This window comes from Hippocampus guttulatus, chromosome 16 (assembly GCF_054856545.1).
Source record: "Hippocampus guttulatus isolate MCC_2025c chromosome 16, RoL_Hgut_1.0, whole genome shotgun sequence".
Taxonomy (NCBI): domain Eukaryota; kingdom Metazoa; phylum Chordata; class Actinopteri; order Syngnathiformes; family Syngnathidae; genus Hippocampus; species Hippocampus guttulatus.
The window spans coordinates 7,925,284-7,943,321 of NC_141276.1; the positions used below are offsets into that span (position 1 = coordinate 7,925,284).

The 18,038-nt window shown below is 43.0% G+C and overlaps 3 protein-coding genes across 4 annotated transcripts; 2 read left to right on the forward strand and 1 right to left on the reverse strand.

The window, feature by feature from the left end:
- Nucleotides 1-22: 22 nt before the first annotated feature.
- On the reverse strand, nucleotides 23-2,462 carry chchd5 (coiled-coil-helix-coiled-coil-helix domain containing 5). Its single transcript, XM_086133599.1, has 5 exons — nucleotides 2,316-2,462; nucleotides 1,448-1,581; nucleotides 1,100-1,240; nucleotides 858-1,009; nucleotides 23-241 (listed from the first exon to the last, which is right to left on the reverse strand). Coding segments are annotated over exons 2-5 (324 nt in total). The 5' UTR covers nucleotides 1,450-1,581; nucleotides 2,316-2,462; the 3' UTR covers nucleotides 23-212.
- Nucleotides 1,747-11,753, forward strand: atp13a1 (ATPase 13A1). Of its 2 annotated transcripts, XR_015103257.1 has the most exons (27): nucleotides 1,747-1,909; nucleotides 2,024-2,506; nucleotides 4,262-4,351; nucleotides 4,467-4,730; nucleotides 5,141-5,296; nucleotides 5,372-5,441; nucleotides 5,523-5,629; nucleotides 6,396-6,525; nucleotides 6,719-6,774; nucleotides 6,850-6,976; nucleotides 7,048-7,185; nucleotides 7,258-7,378; nucleotides 7,482-7,639; nucleotides 7,856-8,031; nucleotides 8,112-8,222; nucleotides 8,296-8,421; nucleotides 8,508-8,610; nucleotides 9,096-9,289; nucleotides 9,437-9,533; nucleotides 9,608-9,792; nucleotides 9,890-10,004; nucleotides 10,083-10,279; nucleotides 10,392-10,534; nucleotides 10,617-10,728; nucleotides 11,015-11,158; nucleotides 11,238-11,426; nucleotides 11,571-11,753. XR_015103257.1 is itself a non-coding variant. In XM_086133598.1 (26 exons), the coding sequence occupies exons 2-26, from the start codon at nucleotides 2,153-2,155 to the stop codon at nucleotides 11,346-11,348; spliced, it is 3,585 nt and encodes a 1,194-aa protein (XP_085989724.1). In that variant the 5' UTR covers nucleotides 1,747-1,909; nucleotides 2,024-2,152; the 3' UTR covers nucleotides 11,349-11,753. The 2 variants fall into 2 exon arrangements, 1 of the variants encoding a protein (XP_085989724.1); XM_086133598.1 differs by having other exon boundaries at nucleotides 11,238-11,753.
- A 774-nt stretch (nucleotides 11,754-12,527) lies between these two features.
- dsn1 (DSN1 component of MIS12 kinetochore complex) lies at nucleotides 12,528-16,939 on the forward strand. The gene is made up of 11 exons (XM_086133090.1): nucleotides 12,528-12,570; nucleotides 12,833-12,869; nucleotides 13,362-13,632; nucleotides 13,708-13,781; nucleotides 14,016-14,088; nucleotides 14,170-14,236; nucleotides 14,307-14,360; nucleotides 14,444-14,515; nucleotides 14,588-14,738; nucleotides 14,862-14,949; nucleotides 15,047-16,939. Exons 1-11 carry the CDS (start codon nucleotides 12,536-12,538, stop codon nucleotides 15,136-15,138), a joined length of 1,014 nt encoding a protein of 337 aa, XP_085989216.1. The 5' UTR covers nucleotides 12,528-12,535; the 3' UTR covers nucleotides 15,139-16,939.
- Nucleotides 16,940-18,038: the final 1,099 nt, after the last annotated feature.

Consider the following 18,038-nt stretch of genomic DNA (forward strand, 5'->3'; position numbering starts at 1 on the left):
AAAAGAAGGAAACCTCCACTGGTTGAGTAAGACATACCTTAGTTTTAATGAAATACAGCGTAGACGTGTGTCACATTTATTTTTGTCTACGCAGCCTGGCAGTAGGTACAAGTCATGTCTGATTTGAAAGTAGGAAAACAATTACAGTCTCAAGTCGAAGAAAACAAAAGAATTTTTGCTTTTGGATAAGTGTTGAAATTGATGGTTGAATGTTACGACGGGACAGGTACTGGTTTTGTATCTGGGGGGGAAGAATACAAAAATATATTAATTAGTCATGCATCAATAGTCATTGGGTTATAGTAGTAGAGGGGTCTTCAGTTTACGACGGTATGTTTTGAGTTTGGGTGTTATGCCCAGACTCTAACCCAGAGCTGACATTGACTGCAACTGAGAGTAAGAGTAAATCAACAGCGCCTCTGCTTGTTGTAGCCAAGTAGTGCACTACACCATCATTCCCAACAAACTACATCTGTGAGTAAATTCAGACGACATCATCATTATTTGACTTTCCATACGTTTTGTGAAATATTTATTTAGTGGTGCTGTGAGACTAGTTAAAGTAAAAGGGGTCCCTTGGCTCAATAAAGGTTGGGAAACACTGCACTAAAACACACAGGTTGCATGTTACATAATTAGTTTTTTAAAGAGCATTGGCATTTCTCATCTAGAGGTGGGTAGTACATATTCTTCCAAAGGTAAGTGTATGGCAAAGTAATTTTTAATTTAACTTGAGTTGTATTATTCTTTATTAATAATAGTCCTTTTTTCTTGAGTACAGTTTTTGCTACTCTGCCCACTTTTAGCCCTTTCCTATCTTTCAACAGTTTGCCTTTACGGGTTTTTTACTTGCTTACCCACTCCACTGAGATCCACCGTCTCAGCACAGCCTAGAAAACGAGTGACGTGCGCTGAACAGGAGGCAGGCGTGCTCTGGTTTTCCCTCAGACACTTCTCGAACTCCATAAACTGCTTGGAACAGTCTTGTCTGATCTTCTGGATCACTGGGCTAGCATTACAGATGTATGACATAGGTAGGGTATGCGAAAAAACAAGTGTGCAATTTGGGGGTCATATGTGTTGAATACACATGCCTTACTGTGATGATGTGCATTGGGCAACCTTCATCTTCAGTTCATGACACTTCTCCTGCCAGATTGATGGGTTGGAGGCCACACATGACCCATAGGCATCCATTTCCTTATGGCAATACTTTGCCGTGATGTCCATAGCCGCTTGCCTGAATGGAAACACGTGCAGCACCGTCACATCATTGGAAATAATATAGCTTAAGTTAGTTGCAAAGGTTTTGCAACATAAAAACACACCTCAAGTAGGGCTATTACTCAACAGGCATGCAACATTAAAGTAAATGTTAGCTGTCTATATAGTTTACTATATCTCCACAATACAATTTGATGTACATAGAAGCAATACATATTCTTACATTTTGCTATTTTATGCTCGTTTGAAGCGATGACGCTGATCAGTCAAGGTTACACTTCTCCATGTGGCGCCATGAAAATGCCGTGAAGACACGCCTACTTAGGATCCCATTGGATGGAAACCAGATAGTATTCCCTGTGATTGGACAGAAACCCAGCAAGAACACATCATCTCAAATCCTACTGGTTGATTTTATGTCAGTCATGCAACTGACTACCCGAAGTTTAAAAACACAGAGCACTAATTTGATATTTGGCTCATAACCAAACATGTCGTTTTTCTCATGAAAATGGTTCATATTGTGCGAAGATGTTCATAGGTAAAGTGCGCCTGTATGAAAGGGCGGAACAGTTTGCTTCCCACGGTTTCCTCATCAAGGCATGCGTACGCATTTTACGGGCTGACGTATGCGGAAACGATCGTTGATGAAGAGGGACCATAGAGAGGATTTGGCCACTTGAAGGTAGCACTCAGGAACGTTTTGAATTTAATTGAATTGAATTGAATACAACTTTATTGTCAAATGCGCTGTACGTATGTGTAACATACAGCACAGATGAAATTTCTTCCCTCTCAGCATAAAACAAGAGGAACAGCTGCGGGTGTCCGCGCCGCGGCGTTTCGTGTGTAGAATCGCGTTTTGCCGGCATCATCGCGACGGGGCGGTGGTGGATAACAGAAAGGCCCAGGGGGTGAGCAGTGTACGATGAACAACGCCAAAAAAGAGGACGAAATGACCGCGGACGGCGTCAATGGATCGGGCGAGCTACGAACAGCCCCCTCGCTGAGCCACACGCAGCATGACAATAGCACCGGCGACGAGCTGGTCAGCTCAGTGACGCTCTACAGGCGAAGGCCGCGGCTCTTACACGGCACCGTCCTCCCGTTCCTGACGGTCCTCTACCCGGGCTGGTTGTACGTGTGGCTGGGGGTGTACGGTGCGTCGGAGTATCCAGAGGCAGGCCTTCTGGCTCTCGCTGCCATCGGGATCGCTCACGTCCTCACGGCGCTGTCCGGTTATTGGTCTGTGCACGCCCACTGTTGGCTTACTTGTTCCAAGGTAAACAGAAACAAAGTACATCACAAAAATGACGATATTCCATTAACATTTGCACTGTCAATTCCATGGGAATCAATGAGCCAGGTGACAGCAGAGGTTCCATTCTTTTTTGTTTTATTGTTTATTGAGCATATATAGTATACACAATAACGGGTTGACAAAAGTCAAACAACATTTATGTAAGGAAAATTAGAAAGTAGATAAAAGAAGAAAAAGAAGTTCTACTTCTGAACTGTTATTCTGTGTTCATGTCAAGTCAAGTCAACAGTATTTATAGAGCACTTTCAAACAGCCATCGCTGCATACAAAGTGCTGTACATGGAGCAATTTAACATGCACAATAAACAGTAAGACAAATCGGTAATAAAGGCGGTAGAAAGCACCAAACGGTAAAACCAAGAACAAATCTAAGTCATGCTGAGTCGAATGCCAAAGAATACAAGTGAGTTTTGAGGAGGGTTTTGAAGATGGGCAGCGAGGAGGCTTGCCGAATGTTCAGTGGGAGGTCATTCTAGAGAGAGGGACCAGCAACAGAAAAGGCTCGATCCCCTCTGAGCCTCAGTTTAGTTCTTGGTACTTCTAATAAAGTCTGGTCCACAGACCTGAGGCGCCGGGCAGGTGTGTAGGGGCGGATGAGCTCAGAGAGGTAAAAGTGGCGCGAGATTATTCAGAGATTTGAAAACAAATAAGAGGATCTTGAAAATAACTCTAAAATGAATGGGGAGCCAGTGAAGGGATGCCAGAGTAGGAGTTATGTGCTCCCTCTTACGAGTACCAGTCAAGAGGCGAGCAGCGGCATTCTGGACCAGCTGAATGTGCTCACACTGTATTCCTGGATAATTGTTTGTACCATTTCTACAGCTAAAATTGTGGAATTGTGATTGCATGAATTAAATTTCTATACTCAGTTGAGAAAAAAAATCTCCATATTACAAGTGATAGCTGCAGCTGTGTCAAAACCATGTTCTCAATGGGCCACACGGTTGTGTTTCCCCCAGAAGCTCGAAAAAAGGGGTATTCACCTGCATTATATTGATACGTATCCACAATTGGCCCTGCATTTCATATTTTACATGCAATTTTTTTTTATCTAAGACACTGAACAACAGGAGTCGCATTAATTAAGTGCTCTATGGAAAACAAAAAGAAAATAACATAATGACGTGATCACAAATATCTGCGTAAAATACATAGTACATTTTGTGTGAAGCTGATAGTAAATGGGAGCGGAGAGAGAGATTGAAGTCTCAACGACCAGATGTCAATGGTTGGAACTCTTAAAAATTGTAATCTCATGATCACACCGTGCGTGCTATCACTCACGTTTGTTCCAAGCAGAGTTTGAAAGTAAACAAGCAACGGAATTTTTCTAAAGGCTTATGGTATTTCCGCTTGGTGAGTAACACACACAGAAAGATTGATTCATTTCTCCTACCCTAGTTAGTCCTTATGCTCACTTTGCGTTACTACATTTTAGCACCTTTCCTTTTACAATTTTCTGTAAAAGGAACTGCACCACGGCACTGATATTCTTCATTCAATAAAAACACGGCCTTGATTTTGAAACATGTTTTCAAGGTACATACAAGTCTGAAATTGCAGATGGGATTGGATTTGATCTTGTTTGCTATCATTGCAATTACAAAGTACAATGTAAAATTTTAGGGTTTATTTTTTTGAGAAATCCAATGTCACATATTGAGTTCCGGATAATGTTTTTATGGTTGTGTGGATTTATCACCTGTTCACCAACAGGAACTGGACCCAAATAAGGCTACACTGGCAAAGGTTGTACCGACCCCCAATAACGGTTCTGCTGAGCTTGTGGCACTACAGAGGGACCAGGTGAGGTCGGACCTGGACTCCAGTTAGCTCCTAGTTTTCCTACTGCATTACATTTATAAACATATTTATTCTCCAGTGGAACTACACACTGAAATATTTTTTCCCCCTGACACAGGATGAAAATGGAGACGAGATTCTGTCATTTGAGTTTCAGAAAATCCGTTACACTTTTGACCACAAAGGAAAAAAATGCTTCTTTCCCATCGCATTCCCCATCAACCACCCGATGGGCTACTTCCAGTCGTGGCGTGGCTACCAGGAGGAAGCCGACCTCAAAGTGGCGGAGAAACGCTACGGCACCAATCATGCCGAAATGATCGTTCCCGATTTCTTGGAGCTATTTCGGGAGAGGGCTACTGCCCCCTTTTTTGTCTTCCAGGTTTGTCGGAATGTTTCTCCTTTTACGGCACTAATACATGAAATACATCTCCAGACTTGGTCAATGAGTGGAGCCCAAATTTAAAAGCAAACACTGTGAAGCGGCATTTAACTGTTATGCTGCACACAAGTGTGCCATACCCTTGACTAGGGTCTTTAATCATTTAAAATCAACTTACAAAGGTACTTTTTTATTTCTGTAGTTAGCTTTTAAATGCCTTAGATTTTTTGTTTGAAACATTCAATGCACGTTCCTTTTCTTTGAGCATAGCTATCTGTTTGTAAATGCTTGCAGGTGTTGTGCTTTTGGTTGTGTGAAGCACATGAAGTTGAAATGGGGCCATTGTAAATAAAATTGCCTTTCCGTTTAATAGGATATGCTGTTAATTGTTTGTGCTTTTCATACCTCAGGTGTTCTGTGTGGGCCTGTGGTGCTTAGACGAGTACTGGTACTACAGTGTGTTCACGCTTTTCATGCTGGTGGCGTTCGAAGCCTCCCTGGTCCAGCAGCAAATGAGGAATATGTCTGAAATCCGGCGCATGGGGAACAAGCCCTACATGATCCAGGTTGGCTTTCCATCCAAGCTACACAACCCTTTTGTCTGCAAAGCCGTTCAGTTTAACACGGGGTGCTTGTGGCAGGTTTATAGGAACCGTAAGTGGAGACCCATCTCGAGTGATGAGCTCGTTCCAGGTGACCTTGTCTCTATTGGTAAGTGTCAGACCAGATTTTCGCTGTCGGCACTTCTTTAAAAATGAAGGGACGTTTAGCGTGTATTGGTCTGGTCTCCAGGACGTTCCCCCCAGGACAACCTGGTACCGTGCGATGTGCTTCTACTGCGCGGTCGCTGCATCGTGGATGAGGCCATGCTGACTGGAGAGTCTGTGCCTCAAATGAAAGTAAGAATATGAGGGGGAAAAAAAACAGACATTTGAAAAATTGCTCACAGCCAGATCGTGACATGCCAGGTTTTCCTTCCAAACGATAGCCTCTCACACTTCCTTCCCCATTGCTGTCTTTGAAACGTCATCCAGAGTCTGCAGTAAAGCTAGAAGGCATGTTTATTTTTCCATGTAATGAGTTATTCATATGAATTTAATGTTCTCAATTTTGAACTGGATTTAATCTCTGTAAAATGTATTTTTGTTGTTATTTTTGGGTGTCTGGAACGGATGAATTGGATTTACATTGTTACCTATGGGAAATGTTGCTTCAGTTTTTGTATGATATGGTTTCAGTCTCACTTTGTGGAACAGATTAATCATGAAAAAACGAGCTTTTACTGTTTAGCAGAATTATCATAAAATTGATTAGGTTTATAAAATTTGAAACTTCATCTTTATTGGCCAAGTATGTAGAACACACAAGGAATTTGTCTCCTCCAGGCTTCTTCTTGTGTCATGTTTACTGCTTTGTTTTTGTTTTGTTGTAAAAAAAAAAAAATTGACAGAATTCATTATTCTGTTTTAAAATAATGAAAATGGAAAGGAAACTAATGTGGTTTACTGTCCAAATGATGGGAAAATATGATCCATTATCGTCAGGGTAGAACTGAATTTTGGCTACACAGAATTCAAATGTCTTGACTTGCTGAATTTAAAAAAAAAAAAGGTGTTTATTGTGTTGATATTCCAATAACTGCTGACATTTTGCGGCTTTGTTCAGGAGCCGGTGGAGGACTTGGACCCTGGTCAAATCCTCGACCTTCAAGCAGACTCTCGGCTCCACGTCATCTCTGGGGGCACCAAAGTGGTACAGCACAGCCCCCCTGTAAAGGCCAGCGCTGGACTCAAACGTAAGCTAATAAGTTTTGCACTGTTTGTAAATATAAGCGAAATCATTTTGGTGAGCTGTCACATCAAGTCAAAAGGTTTTGGTCAATGTGTAGTGCATTTGCTACAAGTCTTTTCCAGACGAGATGAAAACCTCAAAGTCATTATTTCCATGAGTGTGTCACCTCCCTTTATCTTTTCCTTTCCGATGTTTAGCTGTCGACAATGGCTGCATGGCCTACGTACTGCGAACTGGATTCTACACCTCTCAGGTGCATTTCTTCTTCATATGAGTGTCACTTACCGAGTCGGCGGTAAATGTCATCTGGAAACGCGTTTGCATGCAGGGCAAACTTCTGCGCACCATCCTCTTTGGTGTGAAGAGAGTCACGGCAAACAACCTGGAGACATTCATCTTCATCCTCTTCCTCCTGGTGTTCGCCATTGCAGCCGCTGCCTACGTGTGGGTGGAAGGTGAGCTTTGCACAATGGCGATTTATTCCGTTGGCATACATAGTGTCCAATTGTTAACCGTCCGACACTAGGGACCAAGGACCTCAGCAGGAACCGCTACAAGCTTTTCCTGGAGTGCACCTTAATCCTCACTTCGGTGGTTCCACCGGAACTCCCCATTGAGCTTTCTCTGGCTGTGAACACATCCCTCATCGCCCTGGCCAAACTTTGTAAGCATGATTGCGTTTACGGCCCCCTTAGCGCATTTGTCGCGGCTCATTCCCGTCCGTCCTTGCGTTTAGATGTATTCTGTACCGAGCCCTTCAGGATTCCGTTTGCCGGGAAAGTGGAGGTCTGCTGTTTTGACAAAACGGGAACACTGACTAGCGATAGTCTGGTGGTGCGAGGAGTAGCGGGCCTCAGGTAAAAGGCTCCTTAGTGATTGTACCTGTGTGAGGGAGCGGTGATTCTTTCCACGCCTGTATTATATTGTTTAATCCATCTCAACGGATTTGTATCTGACTAGGGAGGGGAAAGACGTGATGCCCGTATCGGATATCCCGGTGGAGACGCATCGGGTCGTGGCGACCTGCCACTCACTGGTCACTCTAGATGACGGACAATTGGTCGGAGATCCATTGGAGAAGGCCATGCTGACCGCTGCCGATTGGACCCTCACTAAAGGTAGAGTTTTCATAAGGAAATGTATACGAAAGGTCACGGATAAGACGTCTGATTTCAGATCGGAAGATTGAGGGTTTGAGTCCCTTCGTGGTTATGTTTCCTCTTGTGAATTCAAATAATGTAACAAAATTTGAAATTTGTGACAATTAAGGTGGACTTTTTCCCAATGCTAGTTGGCCAGTGAAACAAGCTTCTTAATCTTGCCTCTTCAACCAGATGAGAAGGTCTTCTCACGTAGCATCAAGACCCAGGGCCTCAAGATCCATCAGCGTTTCCACTTTGCCAGCGCTCTCAAGAGGATGTCAGTTCTGGCCTCCTACGAGAAGCTGGGATCCACAGAACTTTCCTACATCTCCACGGTTAAAGGCGCCCCGGAGACACTCAAAGCCATGGTTGTATATTTCGCTCTGTCTCAAATGTGTCATCTAATTGTTGAAAAGGGTTTGTTCGAATAACGTGGCTGTGCTTGTAGTTTTCAGAGCGTCCTGAGAGTTATGATGAAGTGCACAAGGAAATCTCCCGGGAAGGGGCGAGAGTGCTTGCTCTGGGTTACAAAGAGATGGGACATTTAAGTCATCAGCAGGTTTGTCCTGTCTGTTTTCCAAAAGTGCACTTTATATTTACTTTGAATTTATTTGGATCTTTGTGTTTTGGAGGTTCGGGAGATGAGCCGCAGTTCCCTGGAATGTGACTTGAACTTTGCCGGCTTCATGGTCGTGACCTGCCCCCTGAAGAGTGACAGCAAGGCGGTCATCAGAGAGATCCAGGAAGCATCTCATCACGTAACAAATGCAACGCAATGCGAAGGTCACGCAACGCCACGCTGCTTTTCTTCCAATTCCGATGATTCGTATTCTTGCTCTGTCAGGTGGTGATGATCACAGGGGACAACCCCTTAACGGCGTGCCATGTGGCCAAGGAACTCCACTTCCTCCAAAAGGAACGAACACTTATATTGCAATCATCTCACGGTAGGAAATTGGATGCGCTTACCAGCCACAACATTGTGTGGTACACTTGCACAATCAAAAAAACTCCCAACCATCAATGATTCCGGTTTTCAGTTCATACTGAGAGGTGTTTCTCATCTTTTGAAGTCAAGTTAAATTATACCGAGTATGTGGTAATACCTTATTCTGTTGCAATTTTGGTACTGATTAGTTGTATCCAATAACACTCGTATTTAACAATAGCCCGTCTGCAGTGTTTCACATGATGTGTTAGCATCATGCTAGCAGACGTTTGGATGCGTTTGCGTAAATATACAACGCGAAATTCTCTTTAGTTTGTGTTATATTTATGGAAACTTTCACTGAAATTCCCAACAAACAGCTTTGTGCAAGGACGCGAGACCTTTTGAGGAGCTTTTCACACTCTGCCAGAACTGCACTCCGAACGCTCAGGGAGGATAGAATAATATATAGTATGACATGATATGGTGCTGTGTGTTACCCAGGCGGGTGGCAGTGGGAGTCCATCGATGGCACTGTGCACGTACCCCTTTCGCCTCCCTCGGTCTCCTCCTTTGTGCACCAGTATGACCTGTGTGTAACCGGGGACGGGCTGGCCAGACTGTGCTGCGACCCCCGGCTGCTGCACGCCCTCTTACCTCACATACAAGTGTTTGCGCGAGTCAGTCCAAAACAGAAGGTAAGACCGAAGACACAAAATGAGGTTGGGATTCATAAGCGTTATGTAAGCTATCAATGATATCGACTTCTCGGAATAGAGTCCAGAGCAAGCAAAGTGGAATAGAATTCATTTAAGCGGGGAATTTGCATCTCTGCGTTGTTCCAGGAATTTGTCATCACCAGTCTGAAGGGGCTGGGTTATGTAACACTGATGTGCGGCGACGGTACAAATGACGTCGGCGCTCTCAAACATGCCCACATCGGTAAGCTTGTCCACAATATGTGACCCTTTTTTCTCTTCACCGTCACGAACGTTGGTTCTGATACGTTTACACAGGTGTCGCGCTATTAGCCAACGCCCCTGAGCGCATGCCAGAAAAAAAGAAACGAGGGAAAGAGAAGGAGGCGCCTGCCGTTGACTTTCGGCCTTCGCTACCTGTCAATGCCGGAGGCAAACTGAGTTCCAGAGGTGCCCGGCAGAGGATGATGGCCCAGAGAGAGGAACAACTCGCAGCACAAAAGGTGACCTTCAATTTCATTACCTTGTGGATCCTTTTTTTTTTTAATTGTTGTTGTTTTTGGGATAATAAAGCACAAATTTTTATTTATTTTTTAACAGGAAAGGATAAGTCAGGTCTTGCGGGAACTCGAAGACGATCAGGTGCAAATCGTCAAACTGGGTGACGCCTCCATCGCTGCCCCCTTCACCTCCAAACTGTCCTCCATTCAGTGCAGTGAGTGAACAAATGTCACATTGACAGTTGAGTCTGCTTGCGCACCTGAAATGGCTTCCTTTCTCCGTCTCCGTCCAGTCTGTCATGTCATCAAGCAAGGCCGCTGCACCCTGGTAACAACGCTACAGATGTTTAAGATCCTTGCTCTCAATGCCCTGGTGCTCGCCTACAGTCAGTCCGTGCTCTACCTGGAGGGGGTCAAGTTCAGCGATTTCCAGGCAACCCTGCAGGGTCTTTTGTTGGCTGGCTGCTTCCTCTTCATCTCTCGCTCAAAGGTGAGAATTTGTTTCCAGAAAATAGACCCCCCCCCCCCCCACCCCAATCAAATGTTTGTGATTCCTCTTCATCTCAGACTAACGCTGTGTTATCCCCGTCTCGTTGACTCAGCCGCTGAAAACGTTGTCCCGGGAGCGACCCTTACCGAACATCTTCAATCTTTATACCGTGTTGACGGTGCTGCTGCAGTTCGCAGTCCACTTCTGCAGTCTGGTCTTTCTTTACAAAGAGGCGCAGAGCAGAAGTCCGCCAAGGTAAAAAAAAAAAGGCGGGAACAGTGTGGCTTCTGCTTTTACCTCGGTATGCCGTCACATTTCTCCATGTTGTCTTTTACAGAGAAGATCAGTTTGTGGATCTGTACAAAGAGTTTGAACCCAGTCTAATCAACAGCACTGTTTATATCATGTCCATGGCTATGCAGATGGCCACGTTTGCCATTAACTACAAGGTATTTGCCTTAACACACCTACAGGGCTTCCTCCGTTTATGACAGTCGTGCCTTTTTTTTTTTACCATGTTGTAAGAATGGCATGGTGTCTTCAGTTGCTCCGTTATTGTCCTTTTTTTAAAAAAATATATTTTGGCTTCAAATTGTTTTTCATTGAAATATTTGCTGCACTTATGACTTATGTGTGACAAGAAGATTATGCTCCGTCATAAACCGAGGAACCGTATTCTTGTCTCTATGTACTTCATAGTATAACAACATAATGCTTCTTCATTCTCTCGCATAGGGTCACCCCTTCATGGAGTCTCTCAGTGAGAATAGACCACTACTTTGGAGCATCGCTTTGTCTGGCTTAGCAATTGTGGGACTTCTTTCTGGTTCTTCACCTGAGTTCAATGAACAGTTTGCCCTCGTTGATATTCCGACTGAGGTGGATTGACACATTCTTTTTCATGAGTTGTTTTAGTGTGCTTCTCTTGTAATAATGGTCTCCTGTATTTTCCCCATAGTTCAAAATGATCATCGCCCAGGTTCTGGTGGTGGACTTTTTCGCCGCCCTATTTGTGGACCGTGTACTGCAGTTCTTGCTTGGTAAAGGAACTCTGAGGGTGCCTTCTTGAACTCTTCCTGCCATCAGCACCCATGGTCCTTATGTACTCTAAAAGGGAGAGGAGACTTGGGAAAGGAAGATAAGAAAAGTGAGATCGTCATGGCGGGCAGCGCTGTACACTCCACTCCCTCAGTCTGGTCCTCCCCGTCCCATTCCCTAAATGTATTTTCATCGGTTACACTTTGTTCTTTTTCCTCTTTTATCCCCAAACTTCATCCGTTCCTCCCCACAGCCACACAAGGCCATGAAGAGCAGTATTGAGAGGAGTGCGAGACTGTGCCAGCAGAGTGATACACTCAGACACACAAGAGGGGCATTCTCCAAGAGAATTAACGAGCTGTTTTGATGACTCTCCTTGTTTTTGTAAAAAGTGAAAAGACATCTCTAACAGAATTATAAAAAGACTTCCAAACAATTAGGTCTGTCAAGTGTTTGTTTTTCTCAATCACAGATTTGTCTGGATAGCTCCGGGGACACATATTGGAGACAAAAATTACCATGGCATTTAGTTTTATCTATCTCTAAAGGAAGGTTATCGGTATTGATGTCCGTATAATAGCCAGGATTTTTTATTTTTGAACATTTTCCCAATGTCGATTGTTACGCAACTCAAAAAAAAAAAAAAGATGAAGCAGCTGAACTGAAAGTGCAAGGGAAAAACATTGATTTTTTTTATGTCCAATGTAACCAATACGAGGACTGCAAGTACAATATAATGTGGTCATTTTTCATAAAACAGAGCCAATAAGAACATTTTATGGACATCTTTTTTATTTACAGTACACCTTTTGCTTCCCTGTGAAAATAATTGAAAGATTATATTAGTAGTGCATTAAACAGCATTGTATATACAGTCTGTAAGGCATGAGATGGTACATAAATATGTCAAGGTGAGTGTCAATTTCTGTGGGTATTTACGGGCTAAGACTGGTAATGAGTAATGTCGGTAATGTACAGTGCAAATTGAACTGACCGAAAATCTTCAGTGTGACACTTCATATAATTGTTGAATTACAGTACAAATATTGTAAACAATGTTATTTACTTTTGGAGATTGTGTTTTTTATTATATTTTTTGCTTAAGTAAAACAATGTGTTGAGCGAGTTCCTCATTAAAACTACAGCTCCCATAGTGCAACGGTGAATAAAAAAGGCGGGGCTAGTTAGGCGCGCGATGTCAGGAGTTTGAAAGAAAAAATGGCGGAAGAATCCTCGTCCGCTGATCAACACTGGTTTGTTTGCTTTTGATTCCAGTTGTTATGAAACGTTCTGTTGTAGCTAAGTGAAATCCAGGCATTTTCAAAGCCTTTTTGACCTTGTCTGAGAGTCACTTTAATTTAAGTAGCCTGTTTCAGTGCTAAATGGGTTGGGCGTGCTAACTTGCACGACAAATTAAAATGTCGGCCAATGTCCATTTAACTGTTTCTAAAAATGCCGCTTGTCGTGAGGGTTCAAGTATTTCATATAATGTGCACTCATTAAAATGTTTTGCAGTTGCGGGCCTGTCGCCGCTGCGGAAGGCACGAGCGAGGTACGTATGTTTAATCGATTTGACATTTACGTCAGTTGCTGGAGCTCAGTGGTTCGTAACTTAGCATTATGACTGTTCGCATTTTCCCATTCAGTTGTTAAAAAGCAATAAAGAAAATGAATTGGTCAAAAGTAGGTTCGAGTGCACGTTTACGTGTTCACAGCACCTTCATAGCCCCTGATGAAAAAACCGAGGATGAACTTGTTCCATATTGAATATAGTAAAATTAAATCTCCCAATTGCACAAAATGCAAACAAAATATTTCAATTATATTGTCGTGAACGTGCAAGATCAATAAAGCATACTGGCAAATGTAACGAGAACATTTTCAACTTTCTGAATTGTGCTGACTTCACAAGTGGTGTTTATTATGTTAGGGTTTTTAAATGTAATTTGAGGTGGCGTTTGTGATCTGCACTGATATTCAAAGGAGTTTGATGTGAATCACTGCTTTAGATAACAGGCCAATAAACAGTATTTTCTGAATTCAGGTCAAGCAGTCACCCAAGCGCTGTTCATCCCCTGCTGCTCCAGGGGGCATCCCTTCACAAAAATCACCCCGCGTTGAAATCCTGTTACCCGGCACACAGAAGCTCAGTGCTGGAGAAGAACATCCGGACACAGACATGGTGGAAATAGCATCTGGAAGCACAGAGGAACCTAAATCCTGTCCGCCTGCAAGGTCCACTGCACGGAGAAAATCATGGAGAAGAGCCACCTTGACAAGGCGCTCCTTATCCGCACTTTCCAATCCGTATCAAAGTGAGTTTAACGCATTATTCATCAAAATGGCCATGTGAATATGTAGTACAGTAATTTTTTTTCTTCTAAATATAGCTTTGTGCAAGCCCATCAGCATGTCCTTATCACAACAAGAGAGGTTGAGCATATTGATGAAGGCTGCAATGAAGGTAAGGTCACAGGCAGAATGAAAATGCACTATAGTGTTCCCAAACAAAGTGACTTAATTTGAAATAGGGCTGAAACGTTGAATCAAATAAATCAATTCTAAGATGCAGTCAAAGCAAAATCTCTGTCCATGAAACTTTGCAGTGATCATAATTCCACACAGACTAATCAATTTCTAAAGGATGTAGAATTTTCTGGAACACCCTCTATTTTAAAAATATATCTCTTGTCTACAGCTGGCCACAGATAGACTTCACAATTCGCTCCAGTCAGTGCCAAATTCCTCCCCGGAGTCTTTTCAGAAACAAGGTGCACAAAATAGCTGATTCTCCACTTCTTACCTGAGGCTTTTGGAATTAATTTCCAAACCTTTTTGTTTTCTTCCTTTAGTGGAGAAGTTGAAGAAAAAGTGCAAATCCGTGACCAAGAGCATGAGCAGTGAAGAACAGAACCAAAGGTAAATCGGGTTATTCCCTGCATGTTTTTATTTAATTGATTTTTTTTTTTCTCACACAATTTGCTTTCAGGATTGGTGAGCATGGAGCACGGACAGCTATGGTGATCGAAAATACTATTAACAGGTTTGATGGTCTTAGATAAGACTATCGGGAATGAATTCACCACACTTAAAAGAAATTAAAATAATGACTTGTTGTTGTTTTAGGATCGAAGCTGAAAGTCAGTCATGGAGAGCACTTGCACTCAAACACCAGAGTAAGGCAGAAGAATTAGAAAGGTGAGCGTGTGAAATGAGCAACAATCACCTTTTTCATTTTATACTGATGGTTTGTTGTCCTTCTTGTCACAGGAAACTGGCTCAGGGCCAAAAGGAAGCCATCGCTTTAGACCCCACGTGTGTGGCCCAGTCCTCACAGTACCAGTTAATTCGGAGCAAACCTGACTACCGTGACCTCCTCCGTAGGCTACAGTCCACGCTGCGAACTACGGCAACCCTTGTGGTACATACACTGTGATTTTTTTCCCTCCTCCCACACACATTTCCAGCCTATTCTACTGTCCATACATGTTCATTAATTTAGTCTTTTATCGTGTCATTGTCGATTTTGTTTTTTAATGCACAGACGGACGCTCAGTGTCAACTCGCACGAGAGCTTCAGTCCGTCAAGGAGTTGTCACAGTTGGTGGTGAAAGAGACCAGTGGCCGTTTAGGTAATTATTATTCAGTATTTCTTGGTATTATACATTTTTGGGGGGGTCATCGTAATTAAACATATGGATCCGTTTTTGTTTTTTGTTTTCCTCCCAGCGGCTCAAGCAGGATTTCAGGATCTTTCTCCCAATGTCATTCAGGACCTTATCAGTGCTCCGTTTACATCCCCAAGCACGCAGTCACATTAAATAGACCATGTATGTGTATAAAAAAAAGTCTGTTTTTGATTCGCGTGTTTTATTTTGCTATATAATGCGGGAAAAATAACTACGCTTGTTCATGTAAAAAGTCTCGTGTTGATAATTGATGTAATTCATGCAAGCGTCCAGCTGGTGGCAGTGGCTGTCCTGCAAACATTTGTTTCAAGCTTGGGGCCTCTGTTCTGTCTTGACAAAATGCCTTCTCACCTCTTACAAAAAAAGAAAAAGAAGCCTCAAAGACATGACTGTCATGAAAGCACACACACATATTGGTTAAAAGAAAAAATACGTTTTCGGGTTTTATGATCCGGAGTCCACAAATATTCAGGTATGATTTTGTGTTAAGAATAGTTTCATGTCCAGAGATGTTCTTTTTTTTGTGTTTTGTTTTTTCATACTTGCACACATAAGGGTTGACACCGAGCATACAGTCGATGGTGTAAATTTTAAAACGAATACAGCACGTATACTAAGAAGTACCATGCTTCCCCAGCCTGTCTTATATTTCTATTTCTTGCCCGGGCTCTTCCTCGGGCCCGTTCGACTCTCCTTTATCTTTTGGTGCTGCATCTATTTCACTTCATCAGTGTCCCCTGACCATTCAAGAGAAAGCCCCTCCCCCCACAGTGACTCACCCCCATTCTCTTGCATTTGGCTGGGTCGCTGAGGCAGAACGAAGCTTTTGACATTGTACCAGTCAGTCAGAAGCTTTGTTTGCTATCACTCCGATCTGGGACTATTCACTAATTAATGTTCCTGCGTAATTTGTCATTTGTAGGGGGTGCAGCGCGAAGAAGAGGGAATGTCTCTTTTTCCCTCCTCTGTCGTGTGCGTGCGCTGGTGGTTATGATCTTGACTAGAGCGGGGGTGACATTTTCAGTGGGATGGTGTTCGAGGGGGCTGACGGGAGAAGAGGGACAGGCGAGGAGGAAAAAAAAAAGACGAGCAGGGTTGTGACCGTGAGAGTTGTGAGCGAGGGAGGATGGCGCACAGCAGGAGAGATCGATTCTTATTTAGATGAAAATGAGGCTCGATGCTCGTGGGGTGAGAGGAGGGCACCTTAAGCATCCAAATGAATAGGAAGTTTCACAGAAATGATCCTTTAAATGAATCGACAACAATTAAAAAAAGGGGGAAAAAAGTGCAAGGTCCACAAAGGCACTGTCGTCTCTTCACTTGCAAGGAAGCTTTTCTCCGGGCAGTCAAATGCAATTACTTTAGCATTAGATGGTAATCCTTACGGCTTGTCAATCAAAAGTGTGAGGGACAAAACACTCGAGCCAAACCTCAATGGCCCGTTTAGGAGTTAAGTGTTTGCTTTTGGAACTATTTGATAAAAGGTGAGACATGGCTCACCTTGTTGTTTGTAGACTCACAATGAAAGCAAGCAAGCTTTGTTATGGAGTCGAGTGTTTATTTTACAAGATTGTGGGTGTTACTGCGTGCAAACATTTTGCCAGAGGTAACAATGCAGGTATACGAAATTGGTTCCATTATAATTTTGTCTTGGAAAAAGTCCCAACACACCCCTGTTCAAATAATGTACCTTTTTTTTGTGCTGTAAAAATGAGACCAAAGTAAATGATTTCAAAACTTTTTTTCCCCTGTGTTAATGTGACCTATAACTCACTTGAAAATGTGGATGCACAAGTGTGCACACCCTCACATATTCAGCACATAACTGCCATTGGGTGATTTTGTTATATTCTGAAGCCAAGGTGAAATCTTTGTCCATGGTGGTAGCATGATCCTGCTTTGTATTTGTTTTTACCCTTTAGCTGGAACTGAAGCCGAAGTCAAGGTGGGTGGGGGGGGGGGGGGGGGATTATGAATTGGCAGTCTGTGTTAGCACAGAAAACCTTCGAGCTTCTGCTCGAAAGCAAAAGAAATGTCAGGAAAAGCCGATTAGCACAGCTGAACTTTATTCGGGGGTTCATAAAGAGGCACTTTAAATGTCGGCTGGTGTGTGCGAGCGTCCGTTTTAACATGAGTTTGAATGGGATTCTGAGCACAGCCACATTCAAAGTGAGTCGGCACGCATTGTAGTCGCTGATTTTTATTGCCCCGCTTGCAAAGATTCATAATTACACTGAGTAAAAAAAAAAATTCATTTATATCACAAAATGCTTATTCAAGAAACACATGACGCTTAACTCTCATCCTAAAGTAACCCACTACAGTCAAGTAATTCAGTGCTCTTTATCACAATCACAATCCAATCAATACTTGCAGCTCTGCTTAAGATAAGAAAGAAAACCTTTATTAGTCTCGCAATGGAGAAATTCCCAATTCACAGCAGCAAAATTATGAAAGGAAGAAGTAGAACAACAAAATATAGGAGCTGCTGGAAAGGCAGCCACTCACGCGGCGCCATTTTGAAGTCAAAATAACACAACTCAACACATAGGACACAGACAGTCGTGCAATCTTCACCAATTTTCTGCATACCTAGAGTAAAACCACCAGTGGCACATAGACACTTAGAATTACAAAATTCTTTTCAGTCTAATGACAAAGTTGAACATACACCCCTCAGATTTTAATAGTATAAAAAAAATACTGTAGAGACAAAAACAAATACTGTGACAGCAGACCTTGGTCGTGTTTCCAGTTGGACCACATCAGGAGCGATGTTACTCCTGCTATTAGTGTTTACTCTATTGCTTACGTACTTGCTGTCTCCAACTTGAGATTGATTAGCCCCAGATTGCTGTGGACTGATGTGTGGAGAGTCAGCATAAAGCGGCGCCAGTTTGGTCGCTACTACCTTATGCACACCCATCATCTCCTCATAGTACATCTGGGCCTGCTGCATCGGCCTTTCCTACGCATGCATCCAAGCAGCCATTCGTCTTGGAAGGCTGTCTCTCTCAACTGGGTGATAAACT

Coding starts and splice junctions, on each gene's coding strand:
- dsn1 (XM_086133090.1), top strand. CDS start 12,536: ATGGCGGAAGAATCCTCGTCCGCTGATCAACACTG. Junction 13,633..13,707: donor ACTTTCCAATCCGTATCAAA/GTGAGTTTAACG, acceptor TTCTAAATATAG/CTTTGTGCAAGCCCATCAGC. Junction 14,089..14,169: donor GGAGTCTTTTCAGAAACAAG/GTGCACAAAATA, acceptor TTCTTCCTTTAG/TGGAGAAGTTGAAGAAAAAG.
- chchd5 (XM_086133599.1), bottom strand. Junction 1,010..1,099: donor GCCCAATGCACATCATCACA/GTAAGGCATGTG, acceptor CTGTAATGCTAG/CCCAGTGATCCAGAAGATCA. Junction 242..857: donor GGTGGATCTCAGTGGAGTGG/GTAAGCAAGTAA, acceptor CTTCCCCCCCAG/ATACAAAACCAGTACCTGTC.
- atp13a1 (XM_086133598.1), top strand. CDS start 2,153: ATGAACAACGCCAAAAAAGAGGACGAAATGACCGCGGACGGCGTCAAT. Junction 5,297..5,371: donor ACAAGCCCTACATGATCCAG/GTTGGCTTTCCA, acceptor TGCTTGTGGCAG/GTTTATAGGAACCGTAAGTG. Junction 8,611..9,095: donor TATATTGCAATCATCTCACG/GTAGGAAATTGG, acceptor TGTGTTACCCAG/GCGGGTGGCAGTGGGAGTCC.